Below are 21,186 nucleotides of genomic sequence, written 5' to 3'. Positions count from 1 at the left end.
GTCACTGTTTGTTGTTTCATGTCACATATGGGCAGTACAATAGCACTTAATATTATCTTATCACTTTAGATTTTAGAGACATTTTTCATACGTTTATTGCTATTGTTATGTAAGATTTGCTAACAGTATTCTTATTCTGGAAGTGGGATGTTAGGCTGAGAGTTAATTGTTTGTCTAACTCCTAGTGAGCTGCTTAACACAAGATTGTAACTTAGCTGACTCTTTCTTTTGCAGTCTTAGCTGCTATATGATGTGGCCAATAAATGTACAGACGCAAGAAGTCCTAGATAATAAGATATCTCTGTGTGGATATGGTGTGAATTAGGCACATATGTGAACACATCATGGTCTCTATGTGTTTTTCTTAATCTGACATGAAGTATATGGAGAAATAATTGTGTTGAACATTCTCCCTAGTGATGCTTAACACGATTTTTCCCCATCATTAAACCACTGTTAGTTATGAAGTCTTAGCCATGATGTGTCACAAAAATTAAGGACAGAAGTACAATTCTGTGTGTAAACATTGGCTGCTCACCTTTATATGTAAGACTAGCCATCCCCTGCCATGCGTTGCTGTGGTCCATTCTGGTGATCTGGAAAATAAAGTAATGAGAAAGTGTTGGTTTCTAATATATGAAATTTCTTTATGCTTGTGGATAAACAGTATTTCTTGCTGTTTCTTTGTCTGGCTTGCCTACTTTGGAACATGCAACATATAATTGTCCTTCTTGGGGTCCCTTTCAAATCTATGATACTATATCTGTGTGGGTGTGGTTGAATCATATATATCTATCTATATCTATGGCTGGATGGCTCTCCGTCAGGAGGGCTTTGATTACATTTTCTTGTCCTGGTGAAGGGAGTTGGACTGGATGGCCTTAAGTATTTTCTTTTGGTCATGGGGATTCTGTGTGGGAAGTTTGCCCCAGTTCTGTCATTCGTGGGGTTCATTCAGAATGGTTTTTGATTGTAGGTGAACTATAAATCCCAGTAACTACAACTCCCAAATGCCAAGGTCTATTTCCCCCAAACTCCATCTGTGTTCATATTTGGGCATATGGAATATTTTGGTCCAGATCCATCATTGTTTGAGTCCACAGTGCTCTCTGGATGTAGGTGAATTATAACTCCCAAGGTCAATGCCCACCAAACGCTGCTAGTATTTTCTGTTGGTCATGGGAGGCCTGCGCGCCAAGTTTAGTTCAATTCCATCGTTAGTGGAATTCAGAATGCTCTTTGATTATGGGTGAACTATAAATCCCAGCAACTACAACTCCCAAATGACAAATCATATTTTTTTGAGTGATGGTCACTCCTTGTGTAGTGAGACGTTTTGTTACCAAATTTGGTGTGATTTCATTCTCTGGTTCTTTTGTTTTTAAGGTACTCGTTATGCACATAGTTATGCAGTCCTTTCCCTACTGAGGACTTGGTCTAGATCAGTGGTTCTCCACCTATGGGTCTCCAGATGTTTTGGCCTTCAACTCCCAGAAATCCTAACAGCTGGCGAATTGGCTGGGATTTCTGAGCGTTGTAGGCCAAAACACTTGGGTACCCACAGATTGACAACCACTGGTCTAGATTGTAGCATCTGCAGATTGTGCATTATGTAGCCAGTAGTGTTTCTTGCCCAGTTGTATGCAAACTAAAAATGGGAAGGTCTGGGGAAATATCAGGGAGAAAACTGTTTTTTCCCCGTTTTTTTCCAAAGCCTTTTTTTTTCTGGAAAAATTGAAAAGTGTGTAGAAAATTTGTTCTTTTCCCATGATAAATAAAATATCTATGACATGGTATACAAACTATATAACATGAACATAAACCTTAATCAAAGATTTCTGATTTTTGTTTTGGTTTTTTTCTACACACTTGTTTCCCTTATTTTTCCAGGGGAAAATTACTTCAGGGGAAAAAGAACTGGGTTTTTTTCCCAACTTTTCTGGGTTTTTTTCCAAGGCTTTCTCATCTCTAATGCAAACTGAGCAAATAACCTCCCTTATATCAGTGGTTTTACCACATTGCAATATGGTAAGGAACATACATTGCTGTTGTAAATTGTCTGTGGAATATAATGTCTGAGTTACTAAATAGTAGGGCTGGGTAACCACGGAAAAATTTTGTTTCTAAACTCGATTTGTTTTTAGGGGGGTTTTGCGTGTCCTTTTTTAAAAGAATTCCGAAATTTTCCTTTAAAAAAGTTCGAAGTATACGAAATTTCGTAAAATTACGAAACAATTACGAACCGATTTCGAAACAATTACGAATTGATTCGTTAATGGCGGACGCGATTGCGCAATATGCTAAAAAACCCTCCAAATGGGACAGGGGGAACTTCTGAAGCTTCCCTCTCCCTCTGTTGTTGACTGTTGGTGTGATAATTTATTTTTTATCACTGATAAAACAAACAACAACCCTAAAACTTGCACCAGACATACGGAAATAATTACGAAACGATTTCGAAACGATTACGAAACAATTACGAAATAAATTGAAAAAATTCATTTCGATTTTTAATTACTCCTGCATGGCTCAATATCGGTTCGTAAGCTAATTTAAATACGAATTAATAACGAATTACGAAATTAACGAACAAAATCGCCCAACCCTATAGAAGTGCAGTGAGACCTTGGTATCTGTTGGGGTTTGTTTCCAGGATCTCATGTAGATACTAAAATCTGTAGATTCTTATCCCATTATACATGGTATACCTTATATAAAAGATCTCCCGATGGCGCAATGGGTTAAATCCTTGTGCCATCTGAACTGCTGATTGAAAAATCGGCGGTTCAAATCCGGATAACGGGGTAAGCTCCTGTCTGTCAACTCCAACTTCCCATGCGGGGACATGAGAGAAGCCTCCCACAGGATGGCAAAAAACCCAGGTGTCCCCTGGGCAATGTCCCTGCAGATGGCCAATTCTCTCACACCAGAAGCGACTTGCAGTTTCTCAAGTTGCTCCTGACATGGGGAAAAAACCTTATATAAAATAGCAAACAACTGAAGCAATTCCTAGAGAGGGACTGAGGATTAATGAAATGGGAAAAAGATACAGGAAAGCATGCCTAAACATCAACGTAGTACTATGTGCATGGGAAAATCAGGGTTTTGGTTTTTGGGGTTTTTTTTGTTTGTTTGGATTTTTAAAAATATTCTTGAGCTGTGGTTGGTTGAATTTGTGACTGCAGAACCTGAGTGTACGAAAGACTCTGACTGTTCAGGAAAACTGGCCTGCAACCAATTACCATTTCTTCACAAGTATATAACAACATGTCTTTGTAAACATATTTGTCACATCAATGTATTACATTATTCCATGGAAAACGGTTTATGATTGTGCTTAAATGGAATGTAAAAATCCCCCCAAGAGGTAATTTATTTCAGCTTTAAAACATACTTAAAGCTAAAGTAAATCTCCACACTGTCAAAAAGTGTTTATTTCTACCTTCATTGTAGAAGATGCTGGCATGTGTTCATGACTTTTAGAAGGGATGGTGATGTAACATTAAGGATTAGTCCTAACAAGGTGATAATATCTTTTATGTATTTTGCTATTCTGTAGCATACTTTTATAACAGGGTTATCAAACATAGGGAAGGGAGTTTTCATGTAGGTGATTATTGGCATTGGGATAATTGGATTGCATTTCTTTTCTTTGAGTAGCAAGTTGCTTCTTCAGCTATTAATGCTAAATGAATTTCCAATAGTAGATAATTATGCTACAATAGCATGAATGACAGCGCTAACCTATATAAATCAGTGTATGTGTGTACTGTATTTGGCTGGGAAAGAAGTGGTGGGAAAGTCAGAAAATCTGTATCATTTGCTGATATATTCCAATGGAACAAAATATATGTTCTGGATAACCGTATCTTAAAAATTATGTCATCTGGAGCTGAACAAGACAATCTGAGCTAGATATCTTTCATTCATTAAGAGACAGATACGGTTAAGTTTAAAACAAAATCCAACATTGGGTTTCTTAGTTTTGTGTCAAGCGATTTAATAGTGTCAGTTGCTTGGTTGGAAATATTTTATTGCTCATTTTAATCATAGCACATCTATTATACTTTCACTTGATTTTTTTAAAATTGTGGACTTCATATGAACTTCGACCTCCATTAGCAGAGGCACATATGGAGCTGTACTTCAGGCTTGAGAAGAGAGCAATAAATTATCCCTCAGAGGGTTTCTAGATAGTCTAAACAAAAGTGAACCCTTGAGTAATCTGATAAAAGGGTTAGAGAGTCCCAAAGGCTCATCTGGCGCCTGTATTTATGACTAGTTTTATGAACTTGGACAATATCTTTGGCTAAGCTTAGATGGATATGAGCTCCATTTGAAGACTTAACAAGAGCAGTAAATGCTTATCATCTTCTAAACGGGAAATGAGAGAATAGCCAGGATCTTCATGAAAATTCATGGGACTTTAAAAGAGATCATGTGTAGCAATAACTATATAATCAATTCACATTTTCTAAATTGAAGGAGTCATCACTGACCTTCTCATCATTCCCGACCTCCCCTCCTCTTCCAAAAAAAGGATATGCTTCTGAGGGCATTATTTTGGATAATTATTCATGTCTAAAATGCTAATTAATATTTTTAAGAAACCTACCAAATGCTTGCTCTTTAGATTATGAGGATTATGGTTGGAAATTGAGGGATTGCAATGCTAGTCGCAATCTCAGCAGACAGTGGAGGGGACAACAGCAATTTTTATTGGGTTGTGTAGAGATTAGCTGCTCTTTATAGCTTCATAGCTTTCACTGTCACTTGTACACCATATATAAATTGTACAAAAGAGGTTTAAAATTGAAGATTGAATTATGCCACCATGCATTTTTTACCTAACTTATACAGCGAACAGAATTTGGAGAACAGAAATATCAAGGTTGATCCTGGAATACAAATGATCACATGTCACATATTGTGGCAAGAACCCTCCTCTCTCCTATGGTGCTTCTGTGTCTAGGAAATGATAGGGTGTTAAGGGAGGGAGGCATGGGTCATTTGAGTCCCCATCTGGAATCTAAAGTGGGAGAATCATTACCACCTGAGTTAGAACAAGGCCTCACTATTTTGCTGTTTGTTGCATAGTTCGTGCTCTCGGAGGCATGGTACTGTATGCATTAATGATGTGCCATCTGCATTGTGGTGTAACAATAGCCTACTAGGGGGCCATGTATCATCTAAGATGACTTCATCTATATAAGTAAAAATATAGTTTGTGGGATTAACATAACGCAAAAACCACTGGACAAATTGACACCAAATTTGGACACAATACATCTAACAGGCCAACAAGTGACTATCACTCATAAAAACAATGAAAAACACAGCAGAAGATATTTTAAAAGCCAAAAAAAAGAAGAATACATTACAATGCATCAACAAAACCATATACCGTATATACACGAGTATAAGCCGACCCGAATATAAGCCGATGCACCTAATTTTACCACAAAAACTGGGAAAACGTATTGACTCGAGTATTAGCCAAGGGTGGGAAATGCAGCCATTACTGGTAAATTTCAAAATAAAATTATATTAATTGAAGCATCAGTAGGTTAAATGTTATTAATATTTACATAAAACTGTAAGATAAGACTATTCAACTCTGACATTATTCTAACCTTCTTCAATGTACATGTGTTCATGTATCCTTCTAATAATAATAAAGAGAGTAAAATAATAAATGTAATAAGAATAAAAATAATAAAGTTAACCTATAAATGTAATACCGTATATTCCGGCATATAAGACGACTGGGGGTATAAGACGACCCCCAACTTTTCCAGTTAAAATATAGAGTTTGGGATATACTCGCTGTATAAGACCACCCCTCTTCCAATGCACACCAAATAAAATTTTTAAAAATCAGATTTGAATTCAATATGGTAATTTGAATTCAAATGCTTATGACATGCAGGTTCCTATGAGAGGGGCATTGTACCTTATATTGGACATTATAGTTGCTCTTCCTCCCTTGAATTTCATTTACGCTCTGGGTCATTTACATCATGCTGGCAAGTATGAAAGCAGGCTTTAAATGGTTCAGATTACATGTATGTTGGCATAGAAGCTTGCATGCAAATAGAAGTCAGGCTTTGTACTATGAGTACTGAGGTGAAGGCAAAGCATTTGTAGAATTTTTGTCTATAAGCAGTCTTTATAAATCAGGACCTCCTATCAGAAGAGAGGGGCAGGTTGGACCCTCATCCTTCAGAAATGTAGCATTTGGCATGGCACATGTTTACTGGGTCACATCTTGACATGTCTTCATCCTTAAATCACCGTGACAGCTTGAATTGTTTTAGACTTTCTCAAGGACACAGCCAGGTGATGTTTAATTGTTAGAAGGGGAAAAGAGATCAGAAAAGAGGAAGGAGGGCCCTGGGTCAATAAGAGCTTTCCAGTTTGACTTCTGTCAAAAATGAAATGCAAAGATACAGGATGGGGGACGCGTGGCTTGAGAGCGATATGTGTGAAAAAGATCTTGGGGTCCTTGTGGACAACAAGTTAAACATGAGCCAACAATGTCATGCGGTGGCAAAAAAAACAACAAAAAACCAATAGGATTTTGGCCTGCATCAATAGGAGCATAGCGTCTAGATCCAGGGAAGTCATGCTCCCCACGCTCTATTCTGCCTTGGTTATACCTAACCTGGAAGTACATTGTGTCCAATTCTGGGCACCACAACTGAAGGGAGATGTTGACAAGCTGGTATGTGTCCAGAGGAAGAGGGTGACTAAAATGATCAAGGGTCTGGAGAACAAGCCCTATGAGGAGCGGCTTAAAGAGCTGGGTATGTTTAGTCTGAAGAAGAGAAGGCTGAGAGGAGACATGATGAGAGCCATGTATAAATATGTGAGAGGAAGTCATAGGGAGGAGAGAGCAGATCAAGGGTCTGGAGAACAAGCCCTATGAGGAGTGGCTTAAAGAGCTGGGTATGTTTAGCTTGAAGAAGAGAAGGCTGAGAGGAGACATGATGAGAGCCATGTATAAATATGTGAGAGGAAGTCATAGGGAGGAGAGAGCAGATCAAGGGTCTGGAGAACAAGCCCTATGAGGAGTGGCTTAAAGAGCTGGGTATGTTTAGCTTGAAGAAGAGAAGGCTGAGAGGAGATATGATGAGAGCCATGTATAAATATGTGAGAGGAAGTCATAGGGAGGAGAGAGCAGATCAAGGGTCTGGAGAACAAGCCCTATGAGGAGTGGCTTAAAGAGCTGGGTATGTTTAGCTTGAAGAAGAGAAGGCTGAGAGGAGACATGATGAGAGCCATGTATAAATATGTGAGAGGAAGTCATAGGGAGGAGAGAGCAGATCAAGGGTCTGGAGAACAAGCCCTATGAGGAGTGGCTTAAAGAGCTGGGTATGTTTAGCTTGAAGAAGAGAAGGCTGAGAGGAGACATGATGAGAGCCATGTATAAATATGTGAGAGGAAGTCATAGGGAGGAGAGAGCAGATCAAGGGTCTGGAGAACAAGCCCTATGAGGAGTGGCTTAAAGAGCTGGGTATGTTTAGCTTGAAGAAGAGAAGGCTGAGAGGAGATATGATGAGACCCTGTGTAAATATGTGAGAGGAAGTCATAGGGAGGGCGCAGGGAGGGAGGGGGCGAAGAGGAGGAGCGGCAGCCTTTGCTACCAATCTGGCAGCATGGTAGCCTACAGGGCTGTCTTCACCCTCGCAGGCATTGATTTGGCTCCGCCACTTCCCTCCATCTCAGAGCAGCTGCTGCAGGAGGGAGCCAAAGCCAGAGGGGCGGGGCCTCTGGCTGCTCCGCCCCACCCCTGCAGATGGCCCCGCCCCCCAGTCCCGCCCACCCCGCTCCGTCTTCAACTCCTGCTGCTTTACCAGGCCGGCGGGGGTGTTTGCATGCTATGCTGTGCTGTCCCCTCCGCAACTAGTCTGCTGCTAGCTCTGCCTCTGGCCTCAAAGTTCAGAGCAATTGCTGAGGGGACTAAAACCAGAGCATGGGCGGGGCCGCGAGGGGCGGGGTCCTCTTCTCCCACTGCCTCCCTGCTCTGGGTTTGGTTCCCTCGGCAGTTGCTCTGGCTTTGAGGCCAGAGGCAGAGCTAGCAGCAGACCAGTGGCGGAGGGGACAGCACAGCATAGCATGCAAACACCCCCGCCGGCCTGGTAAAGCAGCAGGAGTTGAAGATGGAGCGGGGGGGGGACCCTCCGTGGGGGGTGGGGCCGGAGTAGCCAGAGGCCCCGCCCCCACCCCTCTGGCTTTGGCTCCTGCAGCACCTTTTCTGGGATTAGAGGGCGGAGGCGGAGCCCACTGAATGCCGGCGAGGATGAGGACAGCCCAGTAGGCTCCCATGCTGCCAGCTTGGTAGCGAAGCCTGCCGCTGCTCCTCCTCGCCCCCTCCCTCCCTCCGCCCTCCCTCCTCAGGCTCCACCACGCGGGGATGCCAAGGGCGAGGGAGACGAGGGAAAAATGATCCAAAAAAATTATGCTGGGGTACAAGACGACTCCCCACTTTTGAGATGATTTTCCAGGCTTAGAAAGTCGTCTTGTACCCCAGAATATACGGTAATAATAATAATAATAATAATAATAATAATAATAGAGTAAAATAATAAATAACTTTGACTCAAGTATAAGCCGAGGGGAGCTTTTTCAGCCTAAAAAAAGGGCTGAAAAACTAGGCTTATACTCGAGTATATACAGTATATACACACACATATATATACACACATATATACACACACACACACACACACAAAACACATATACACAGACTGGGTCACAGCAACGTGTGGCAGGAGACGGCTAGGCTGGTATATAGTAACATAGGTACAGGAATTGGCATAGGTACAGAAATGACTTTATTATTTAGAATTAGTCTCTGCTAGTTTACACGTGTTTACTTGTTGGTCATGGATTAGGTTCATGCTCCAGTATCTTCAGGTAAAATGATGGTACACAAAGTGTCAATGCCACATCTGCTTGGGACACCATACAGTTGATCCTCCATATCAACGGATTCAGTATCAATGGATTCAACCAATCACGGTTTGAAAATATAAAAACAAAATAACAAAACCCAAACTTTGGTTTCTTCTTTTTATATAATGGGTGCCATTTTATTATGTCTTTTTATATAGTGAGGTTTGAATATCTATAGATTTTGGTAGCCACAGGGGGTGCTGGAACCAAAAAGCAGTGGCTACTGAGGGCCCACTGTAGTGTCACCATATACTGTAGGTACTGTACCTATGATCCGTCTAAGCCTCAAAGTAGCTAGCTGAAGTTGCAGTGAGAGAAGCGTCAATCCAGTGGAAGTAACAAAGAGATAACAAAGTGGAACATAAAATAGTATTCTGTTTCAAGCCATACAAGAGAACTTAACACTATTGGGTGGCATAATTGCTACAGTGTGAATTCATGCTTGACTGCTTACATTGGGAAGATCATGGGCAATGTCCACTATCACTAAAGAATTGGTGTTAGTGTCATTGTTGCTCCCTGTGACAGAATTAACTTATAGTTTTCCTCACTTGTTTTCTATCTAGGCATCACAGTTGCTAATGAGAGCTCTTATTTGCCCTTAAATGCTTTCCTTTTACTGAAAACGTTGCTCTTTTTGCATTTTCAGATTCACTCTCAGTTTCCAGCAACGATGCCAGCCCTCCGGCCTCAGTGACATCACTCCAGCCCCATATGATTGGGGCACAGAGTTCCCCGGGTCCAAAGCGCCCTGGCAACACGCTGAGGAAATGGCTCACTAGCCCAGTGAGGCGACTCAGCAGTGGAAAAGCAGATGGCCACGTGAAGAAACTGGCCCACAAACATAAGAAGAGTCGAGAAGTTCGCAAAAGCGCTGACACTGGCTCTCAGAAGGATTCAGATGACAGTGCCGCTACACCACAGGACGAAACCATTGAAGAGGTATGTGTTCATACAGTCACTGCATTTTATGCTTAGCACAGTTTTCTAACCACAAAGTACAGACTAGAGAGATAGAGACAATTGGAATAGGATGTTACATCTTCTTATCTGATTATTCTTCAGAGAAAACTCATAGGAAGAGCAAAGGAAGGCATTGCCAGTCATCCTAGACAGACATTGTGAGAGCTATCCAAGGATACCAAGTTACCTACATTTGCTCTACAGCATTTGTTCTCTTTTCTTTGTTCTCAGCAGTACCAACCACACTGAGGGAGGCATCAGTGTTTGAGTCACTTTTTCTGTAACCAGGCAGACAGGAGGGTTTTTTTTCTCTTTAGTTGCTGCCAGAACTCTTAGCAAGCAATTTGCTTTCTAAATCTTCTACAGTCCTGTTCCATAAACAGTCACATCTGGGTCTTTTCATTTCTTATATGTGTTGTTTTGTTTTTCTTCATTCTATGTCACTGTAAATAGAGAGAAGTGTGGAACAGCTTGAGTATTGGGGAACATTTGTGCTTTTTCACTGCTACATCAATAATATGTGATATGTTATTCTGAAGTCCTGCAGAACTGAACCAGAAGGTCACTACACACAACTCTTAACTGGTTTCAGTCAACAAAGAGTTTATAGGAATAGTAACAGCAGGAAAAGATCTAGAATTAATGTTTATCGCGTATGTTTTAGGGTTGTTACTGTTTTCTTCTTATTCGTAGCTTTGACATGGAGGCATAAGCTTTGTTTGTATATGCCTGTCTTATTTATTATTTGCGGTATTTGTATGCTGTCCTTCTCAACCCCGAAGGGGACTCAAGGCGGTTCACAGTGTTGGCAACAATTCAGTGCCATCGATAAAAAACAATATAAAATATCAAAATCAACCCTCCCCTGATAAAACATTAAACATTATCAAACACAGCACATAAACTGACAACACATATCACACAAAGGCGTACTGTAGTTCAACTAAATAAGCTTTTCCTTATTGATGACAAGTGTGCAATTAAACTGGAATCTTACCAAATTTGTCCAGTCATCAAGGACTGATCAATAAGCCATGGGGACATTACTGAGGGTCCCAGTCTCTGACTTCGTTGAAACACAATTAACATTGTATGACAAGTTTTTCTGCTCCTGGTTTGAAAGTGTTGTTCTTGTTTAATTGTGCAGTAATGGTAAAGGTAAAGATTACCTTTGACATTAAGTCTAGTCATGTCCAACTCTGGAGAATGGTGTTTATCTCCATTTCTAAGCCAAAGAGCCGACGTTGTCCGTAGATGCCTCCTAGGTCATGTGGCCAGCATGACTACATGGAGTGCTGTTACCTTCTTGCAGATGTGGTACCAATTGATCTACTCACATTTGCATGATTTCGAACTGGTAGGTTGGCAGAAGCTTGGGCTAACAGCAGGAGCTCACCCCGCTCCCTGGGTTCCAAATGCTGACCTTTCTGTCAGCAAGTTCAGCAGTTCAGTGGTTTAACTCGCTGTGCCACCAGGAGGGCCCTTGATATTTTTAAATTGGAAAGAAGGTCATGGTGTATTGCAAAGCGGTACCTGTTGATATACTGACATTTGCATGTTTTCAAACTGCTGGGTTGGCAGAAGCTGGGGCTAACAACAGGAGCTTACCCCATCCCATGGATTCGAACCGCTGACCTTCTGGTCAGCAAGTTCTGCAGCTTAGCGGTTTAACCCACCATGCCACTGCAACCCCAAGTACGGCAATTGTGCAGTAGTTACCTTGAAAGTACTTGTTATACTCCAGAAACTTTGTTTTTGCGGCTGCCACAAACTATGTTGAATTGGTTGAGACTCTATGAGATATTTAGAGCAAAATCTGCTACAGGATGTCCTGCAAAAACAAAGTTTTTGCAGTTTAATAAACTTTTCCCATGTTTTTTATGATAGAACCAATTAGGAAATAACATTTATAACCCAGGAACAAAAATCTTGTTACATAGTGTAATGTGTTTCCATAACCCAAGCAGAATGCTGGAAATTATTACTTCATTCACCAGAAGGTTAAAATGAGTTGAACCTTGCCAAATAAATATTATGAGAGTAAAAGGGTCTGCAAAGAGCTCACAAGTCTGGGAATTTTAAAGTGTGAAGTATTGCCCTACTGGGTAGGTCTGTTGTATTAATGCGAAAGCATATATGAGACATTTTCAGCACTGTGTAGAGCACTAGATGAATTGTTACCGTTATTATTGCTGTTATGCTTGCAGAGAGGGCGAAATGAGGGCTTGAGCAGTGGTACGCTCTCCAAATCATCTTCCTCGGGCATGCAGAGCTGCGGGGAGGAAGAAGGTGAAGAAGGAGCTGATGCTGTGCCACTTCCTCCTCCAATGGCAATTCAGCAGCACAGTCTACTCCAACCAGACTCTCAGGATGACAAGGTAAATGAAATGAAAGAGAACACCTCTGTTCATGGCAGCATAACTTGACTAGAGTCCAAATTCAGTAGTGTCACACCTAGCACATAGCAGAAAAATACGAGCTTCCAATGAGTAACCTTGGAAGTGAGTAAATGATTCACATGTAGGAGACTGTTGACAATAAATTTTTCTGTAGAGGCAGTTCCAAGTTTGTATTAAGAAAATAGGGATTATGCATAAATTATGCTACATAAGCAGATCTGCATAATTTAGTTTTGCTTTTTTCTTCATTTTGCTCTCATGAATAATTCTCAGTTTACTAAACAATCCTAGTCTGTGACAGTACTGATAAAATTCAATTCAATTTTACTATGGCTTTGTGTTAATACTAGTTATCCCCTTCTCTGGCCTCTTGAGATATAAGCCAGCATTACCCATGCTCTTTTTCAGGATATCTTCTCATCACATTACTCTAATTGTAAAGCTGAAAACTGTGCTCAGTGCACATACTGTACTCTTAGTATGCATCCATAGGTGTAATTAACACAACCAGATCTATAGAATCCTAACACAGCAGATCAACCCAGTCCAGTATTCTGAAGGCCTATGTTAAAGAGGAAAATTGTCTCTACCATTCTGAAGAATTGGGACATATGTTCAGGTGTGTCTTTCTGGACTTTAAGACTATCATCATACTTATCTGTTCTTTTCTCTGCATCTCTCTGACATGTTTAAGCCCTTTCCAACTTAAAAAAAAGTCTGTTCATCCCTTCTTCTCTATCTCAAATTAGGAGGCTTCATGTACATAGAGTTTCTTCTTTGGTGTGACATAGCTAGGTTATTCACAGGTTGAACTTTTTTATCATAGTAAAGGTAAAGGTTTTCCCCTGACATTGAGTCCAGTCGTGTCCGACTCTGGGGGTTGGTGCTCATCTCAATTCTAAACCGGTATTCTCTGTAGACACCTCCAAGATTATGTGGCCAGCATGACTACATAGAGCTCCATTATCATGCAATGAACTAAATAATGACATTTTATCTTCTCCAATTTCTGTACATTCACTTAGTTCTTCTTCTAGCCCGGTTACATGATATATTCTTGAAAGCTGTCTTTCTCCCCCTTCTTTCGCTCCCCCTTTTTGACCATCTGTAAAATGTAAATAAAAACTTCTTTATAAGAGTTTGTTTTGTCTGTCGAAGCAGATTTTCAGAAATTTCTGCTGCTAATTTTGTATGTTGTAAGTAATTTTCAAAAATCAGTAATGTATTATGTTTTAGAAGATCCTCAGAATTATTACAAAGGTACAAACATATTGGGAATATGTGAAAATGAAAATAAAGATTATCTCCAGAGCACTTGGAGACATACCGTGTTTCCCCGAAAATAAGACATACCCATAAAATAAGTCATAGCAGGATTTCTAAGCATTTGTGCAATATAAACCATGCTCCAAAAATAAGATGTAATGATAGGCATGGCTATGCACTAGGCATGGACAATCTATGGTTCTAAAGTACTTACAAGACTAGGGGCGCTGGTGCTTTGCTTCTACATTGTTGCTAAAGTTCTGGTGGTGAAAATTCCAGAACTCTTAACAAAACTTTCAAAATGTCATTATAAATGGCAGTTCCTAATTGGTTCTGTCATAAAAATCACCAATAATGAAATAATACTGAAATTTTCACCACCAGAACACTGTAGAAGCAAAGCACCAGCATTCCCTAATTTTGTAAGTACTTTAGCACTATTTAGAGCCATGGATTGCCCATGCCTACTATGCACCCACCCTCCTTCCCTCGCTCCGGCCGGTCTGCCTGCCTGCCTCTCCCAACCAGTTCCCACCAGCTTCCTCCATCACCTGCTGAGGGAAGAGCCGGCTCCTCCTCCCCCTCTTTCCCCTCCCTTGCGCGACCTCACCTGCCTTCTCAGTCTCTCACCCGCTCCTTCGACTATTTAATTATATTTGAATAAATGTAGATTTGTACCATCTATATAAATAAAAATGTAATATTCATTTGTGCTACCACCAGAACTCAAAAGCCACTGGGGGAATTGACACCAAACTTGGACACAAGACACCTAACAACCCAATGTATGTCCTCCACTCAAAAAAATTGATTTTGTTATTTGGGAATTGTCGTTGCTGGGATTTATAGTTTACTTACAATCAAAGAGCATTCTGAACTCCACCAATGATGGAATTGGGCCAAACTTGGCACGAATATTCCATATGCCCAAATATAAACACAGATGGAGTTTGGAGGAAATAGACATTTGGGATTTGTAGTAATGTAATCAGAGCCATCCAGTCGTAAATATAGATAGAGATAGATAGATAGATAGATAGATAGATAGATAGATATGATTCTCACACACACAGATATAGTATTATCGATTTTTAAAGAGACCATTAAAGAAGGACTATGATTTGCATGTTCCAGAGTAGGCAAACCAGACAATCTCCACATCAACACTGGCAAAGAAACTGCAAGAAATACTGTTTACTCACAAGCATAAAGACATTACATATATTAGAAACCAACACTTTCTCATTACTTTATTTTCCAGATCACCAGACTGGGCCACAGCAACGCGTGGCAGGGGACAGCTAGTACTTCATAAAAATGAGACATGCCCTGAAAATAAGCCATAGTGTGTCTTCTCGAGAAAAAAACAAATATAAGACAGTGTCTTATTTTCAGGGCAACACTGTACCTTCTCTTTTTTTATGTGGATTCCATAAATTGTTTCTCTTTAGCATTTATCAGAAATTGGTATCTTTCAGACAGCCAAGAGAAGGTATTATAAATAGCACTTAGAACCGCACTTAGAAATAGATTAGTTTATAACTTTCTGAAAAATACAGGATTTAATTTTCTTCCCCCCTTTCTATTCCATGTATATTCTTCTTGTTTTTCACTTTTAAATGTCCCTGTTCTGACTTACTACAAGTTCTGACGTATAAATTCAGCGTAAAAACAAACCCACAGAACTTAACTTCTTTGTTTATTTGTCTTGTTCTCTCTCTTTCTCTTTCTCTCTCTCAGTTACAAGCTCTTACACTTTTTGCATGACTTTAGTTCTGCAGGAAATATTTATTTATTTCCAGGGGGGAAAAGGAATACATGTTATGCTTAACATATTTAGTGGTATGGGACTTGAGAGTAAATTTTTTAACGTGAGCCCCTGACTAGTACATTTTCTTGGCAACAGGCCACCTTTCTCTGTAAAGCAGATGTTTTCAGCAGCTTTGGTTTCTTTCTTCAGCACTCTTGTGGTTCTCTCCTGGGGAGATTAATCATTGTTAAGGTAACCACATCCTGGATAGCAGAGGGGATTTCCTGCCTGCTCAGTGAAATGGACTCCCAGAGTGGATAGGACGATGGTAGAACCTGCCTTGAAAGATTCCAATAGAGAAACAAAAGCCCAGTCTCTGCCCTCATTTTAGTTTCCTTATTTTGCAAGTACAAGTTTTGGGCCAAGATCTAGGGGTTGCAGGATATCCAGTGCACAGACAGAGGACTACCTGTTACAGAGCTGGGTCCAACAGAGTTGGGAAATATGCACTATGGATACTTTCACAGAAAACCTTTTGTGTAAATAGCACATTTTTATCAGGTATTAGGTCATGCGCGTTTTGGTTGAAATATTAACTTACATACATACCAAAGATTAAACTCTTCAGACTCTTTATCAGCCTTTGGAAAAATGTTCCTTCTCTTGTATGCACAGGAAGTTTTTGGAGCAAGTGTGGGTTTTGTTCACTTCCTTCTTCTTTCCCACTTACTTTCACTCTACTGTCTTGTAAAGAAATAGAGCTCACGTGGCCCTTCAGATCTTGTCTAACTTCTATTTGCATTGGGGAGTACAATGAGGGGTGTTGCTGTCCAACAACATCTGGATCAGTGGTTCTCAACCTGTGGGTCTCCAGATGTTTTGGTCAACCTGTGGGTCTCCAAATGTTTTAGAGCCTATCCTCTAATTCATTTCCACCTTGGTCCCCTCTCCCTTAAAAATGAGACTAGAGGTATCTCTGTTGTTGCTTATGATGGTTGTTTATTATTGTTTATGATGATGCTGTTCTTATGTTGTTTTAATATTTTATTCTGTTTCTAATTGTATGTTGCCTTGGTCTAGGCCCCATGTAAGCCACTCCGAGTCCCTTCGGGGAGATGGAAGCGGGATAGAAAAATCTACTACTACTACTACGTCTCCTCCTCCTTCTCTTTTTTCTTCTTCTCCTCCTCCTCCTCGAAATCCTAACAGCTGCTAAACTGGCTAGGATTTCTGGGAGTTGTAGGCCAAAACACCTGGGGACCCACAGGTTGAGAACTACTGATCTGGATTGTCTCATTTCCCCCATACATGGTTTCACAGTTATAATACTTTATTAAAAAAAAAAAAGCATGTTCTGATCTAGGTGTTCATTCCACATGCTGCGGAAGAGGTACTTTGGGGCCAGAAGCATGTTCCCAGTCTTAGCATATTCAGAAGTGCAATGTGGGAAGCAATATCTGAATAAAATTGTATTGTGAATTTATGACAAGCAAGTGTCTGTAGCAAAAGCATGTCTATTCATACCAATCTTGTAGCACAGCACATAGCAGCAGATTAACTGTTGACGATATTTTCAAAAAGTAAAATCTTAGTTCTCATGATCCAGCGATGGCACCCATGAACTGCCTGTTTGTGTGCTTGGACCTAACTAGGCTGCAATACTTATGTATATGACCTTCTTAGAGGATACTGTCACATAGATATTTTAAGAAGATATTTGAGAGCTGTCGATAATTTTTCTACTATGTGATGTTGCAGTGGTGTACCTGTGGGAATGGCTCTTTTTTCTTTTTGTTCTGTAACACAGTTGTAAAGCAAACACAGCTCATATTTCCAAGGGCATTCTTGAGGGTCTCAGGACTCCCTGGCACACCCCCAAATTTTAGACATTTTACCCCCAACACTTACCCTGGGAGATAGAGGGCAAGTTTGTTTACATGCAGGAGAACTGGGCTAAAACAACTGTAAAGAGTCAAAATTTTGTGAAATTATTACATGTTTCTTTAAAAAAAAAAATCCAGATTGGGGCTGAGTATTTGACACCTTTTCCCAAAATCTGAAGGAGGGCTAGCTGTTAATTGTCTCCTAAATGATGATTTCTGCAGTGCACATTGTAACTCAAAATCCTCAAAAGCCTTGCGGTATATAGGCAAAACTTCGTAAACAGACTGACTAGTTCCTATGTTTTTGTAGGAAAGGGAGGAACCTTGATATTGTCTAGATTTGTCATCTCCCATTGCATTCAGTTAGCATCCCTGTTTCCAGCTGTGAACTTTATTGGGCCACGTTAATTTATATGTCACTAAATAACCACTTGGTTGTCACCACTGCGGTTCTTCTGTTTGGTAGCATCATTGCATTCTTCATGAATTGTGTTTAAACTGTAGCTTCTAAGTTTTCTGTCTTTTTCATTAAAATTGCTAAGACAGCTGCTATATTATTGCATAACTAATTATGTTTTTTCTTTTGTTTTTTCCTTTTTGAAAAAAAAATCTCCTCCTTTAGCATTATGTTGATTTATGTTCCGTTTCTGCTTTGGCTCAGTTTCCCTACCTCTCCATTTAGACTTTCTTGTGTGTTCTTCACACTTCCCCCATTCCCAGTGTTCTGTCTCATTGAAGCCAATTACAGCACACTAAAATCTGCATATTATCATTTAAATTATGGGGGTGGGGCTGATCTTCTGCCTCCCATATAGAAGGTTGAACAGAGATTCACATTCTGAAGCATCGTATCTGTTGGTTGAATGCATCCGTCCAGTGGTGAAGAACAACTTAGCCTGTGTTTTGCATGATGTACATCTGTGCTGTCCTTGTAATATGAAGTAAAGTTCATATTATTGTGCCTTGTTTAGCTTCCAGTTATTTAATAATACATGTAATCTGCAAACAGGCTCGCGTGTTTGCTAATTACTGAAAGTCAAATTCAGTGGCCGCACTCCCTCCCAAAATCCTTTGCTGTGAACTCCTTTTATCCTCAGTTGCAGCCATAAATTGGCATCTTGTAGCTTTTGAGGCCAGAGATCTTCTAGACTCTGCACTTACCTTTGGGGAAAATGGATGGCACAAGGAATGGTGAGCAAAACCACCCTGCTCCCTTGTAGAGTTATCAATTGGCTGTTAGTTTAGTAGTCTTTAGTCTGTCCCATGGTTTACTTTTTGTGGTTCTTTTCCCTGTTGCTTCATAATTATTGGTGGACTTGGGAGGGGTGGAGAAAAGGTCTTTTGATAAGTGAGTGTATCAGGTATGGACTTTGTGTAGTCAGTTTGATAGGCTTTATAGGAAGAGAAATGTTGGCCAAGAATATTTCCCAGATTCTATCCCAGTATTATTAATGGCTGAAACAGATGGAAGAAGCTTAACATTTGTCAGTACCAGAATTTTGTTTAAAGATGTTATTGTACTTTTGATAAATGAAGTCATTTTTAATAGAAGTGGAAGGAGAGGCGTTTCATTCATTAAAAATAATATTTATAAACAGTATTGTATATCATGTGTGTAAACTCAAGTTGACATTTATCATGGGTGTCTTCCCCCACCCTCTTTCACGTCACTATGCAGACATCTTCTCGGCTATTGGTGCGTCCTACTAGCTCAGAGACTCCCAGTGCAGCAGAACTTGTCAGTGCAATAGAAGAACTTGTGAAGAGCAAAATGGTGAGTATGTTTTTGCTTGCATCTTTCCTTTAGTTTGATTCTGGATTTTTTTTCCAACCCATTGGCCAGCTGGGTGTCATACTAACACCAGGCACACTCAGTTTAGACATATCTTACATATATATATATAAAGAGAAAGGGCGTCCAACGGGACAGCAAAACTCAAAAAAAACCCGACGAAAATTTACCAAATTTACCATGCACATACCTCAACCCACAAGGTATGCACAAATCGATTCAAAATTCTAAACAACATTAAAACACGCTCACAATTAGACAAAACAACTGAGCATGCGCAATGGCGCCCCGCTGCAAGTCCCCAGCACGCGCACATGGCCGGCCGGCCAACGCACCCTCCGCGCAAGCCACGCCCCATCCTCCATCGCCCAGCCCCTACCCTCCCATTCGCCCTCTTTCCAACGCACCCTCCTTCTTCTTCCCCCGCCCATGCCCCCCACGTTCACCCCATGCCCCCCACGTTCACCCCACGCCCCATCCCTCCCCGCCGTGCCCCCCCACGTTCACCCCACGCCCCCTCCCTCCCCCGCTGAGCCCCCCACATTCACGCCACACCCCCTCCCTCCCCGGTCACGCCCACACATTCACGCCACGCCCCCTCCCTCGCCACGCACCTAAATGCCCATACCCCAACCTTACCTCCTGCCTCTCCTTCTTCCCCCGGCCACGCCTCCCACGGAAGGAAGGAGAGAAGGAGGGAGAGAAGAAGGGAAAGAAGGAGGGAAGGAGAGAAAGAAGGAGAGAAAGAAAGGTAAAGAAGGAAGGAAGGAGTGAAGGAAGGATAGAAACTGTGAGAGAAGAAGGGAAAGAAGGAGAGAAGGAAGGAAAGAAAGAAAGGTAAAGAAGGAAGGAAGGAGAGAAGGAAGGAAAGAAGGAGATAAAGAAGGAAAGAAGGAGGGAAGGAGATAAAGAAGGAAAGAAAGAAGAGTAGAGAAGGAGAGGCGGGAGAGAATGAAATAAAAAAGTGAAAGAGGGGAGGAAGGAGAGAAGGAACGAAAGAGAGAAAGAGGGAGGGAAGGAAGGAAAGAGACAAGGAAGGGTGGAACCAAAGAGCAAAAGAGGTGAGAAAAGAAACATGTAGAGAAGGAAGAAAGAAGAAGGGAAAGAAAAAGAAAAAAAAGAGGGAAGGAATGAAAGAAGGAGGGAAGGAAAGATAGGAAAAAAGGAGAGAAAGAGGGAGGGAAGGTTGGCCACAGCAACACGTGGCGGGTACAGCTAGTTGACTATAAGAATAGCAGAGTATTTCCAGATTAGTGGACAAATTGACACCTTACTTTTTCCCAACTCATTGGACTGGGAAGCTTAAAAAATTAATACGAGGGTGTAACAAAATAGCTAATTATAATGTGTGTTTTAAATGTGTTTATTGATGTTGGGATATGATAAGTGCAGGCCAGCTTATGTGTCGCCTGAGCTGAGGCATTGCCATAGTGATGGAACCAGCTGTTAGAATGTATCCAAGTTAGAGAAGCCAAAGGGGCGGAGCTAACTGCCACCTGGGAGGGGAAGCCATTTTAAAAGAGTCAGTTTTCTTTTAGTCTGTGGACAAAAGTAGAAGTTGGGTTCTGGTGTGTGGAGAAACTGAACCCAGGGGTTTAAGTCTTCAGTCTGTGTGTTTACAGAGTCAATTGGACCTGTTTAAATTAGTAATTAGCTCTTGCGCCAAGGGGAAAAGAAGCCCGAGTAGAAATCCATAACTTCAGTGGGGATAGCTGAAGGGAGAAAAAGACAAGCCAGTGCCTTGAATTGTCAGTTAAGAAAAGAAAGATACTTCGCAGTGAAATAAGTTTAAAACCAGTCTGGTGGAAGTAAAAGCTATACTGAGAGCCATATTGGAAACTGTTTAACTGGAGTCAACTGTAACAACATTTAAAGCAGTGGTTCTCAACCTGGGGTCCCCAGATGTTTTTGGCCTACAACTCCTAGGAATCCCAGCCAGTTTACCAGCTGTTAGGATTTCTTTGAGTTAAAGGCCAAAAACATCTGGGGACCCCAGGTTGAGAACCACTGATACAGAATAACCATCAAATTTTGTGACTCCTTAAATAAATATTTTCTTGATCAGTTCTTTATATTTAAGACTCATGTCCATTTACCTCAGAAGAAGGTGGCTGAAGATATTGGAAGAAAGGATTCTGGTTGGGGTAATGAGTTACTCCTTTTAAAAAAAGTGCC

The 21,186-nt window shown here is 40.9% G+C and overlaps 1 protein-coding gene across 5 annotated transcripts in view; it reads left to right on the top strand.

The window, feature by feature from the left end:
- Positions 1–21,186, top strand: part of TRIO (trio Rho guanine nucleotide exchange factor) — a 373,539-nt gene that overhangs the window by 305,769 nt on the left and 46,584 nt on the right. For 4 of the 5 annotated variants that reach the window (XM_060774659.2, XM_067467537.1, XM_067467536.1 and 1 more), the window contains exons 35-37: positions 9,608–9,900; positions 12,129–12,299; positions 18,898–18,993. In XM_060774659.2, coding sequence (XP_060630642.2) covers positions 9,608–9,900; positions 12,129–12,299; positions 18,898–18,993 — 560 coding nt within the window. Of the gene's footprint in view, positions 1–9,607; positions 9,901–12,128; positions 12,300–17,841; positions 18,400–18,897; positions 18,994–21,186 lie in introns of those variants that run through there. The other variant, XM_060774666.2, reaches the window with a different exon arrangement.

This window comes from Anolis sagrei, chromosome 4 (genome assembly GCF_037176765.1).
Source record: "Anolis sagrei isolate rAnoSag1 chromosome 4, rAnoSag1.mat, whole genome shotgun sequence".
Lineage (NCBI taxonomy): Eukaryota > Metazoa > Chordata > Lepidosauria > Squamata > Dactyloidae > Anolis > Anolis sagrei.
The sequence above is the reverse complement of the archived record's forward strand: the minus strand, read 5'-3'. Positions and strand labels throughout refer to the sequence as shown.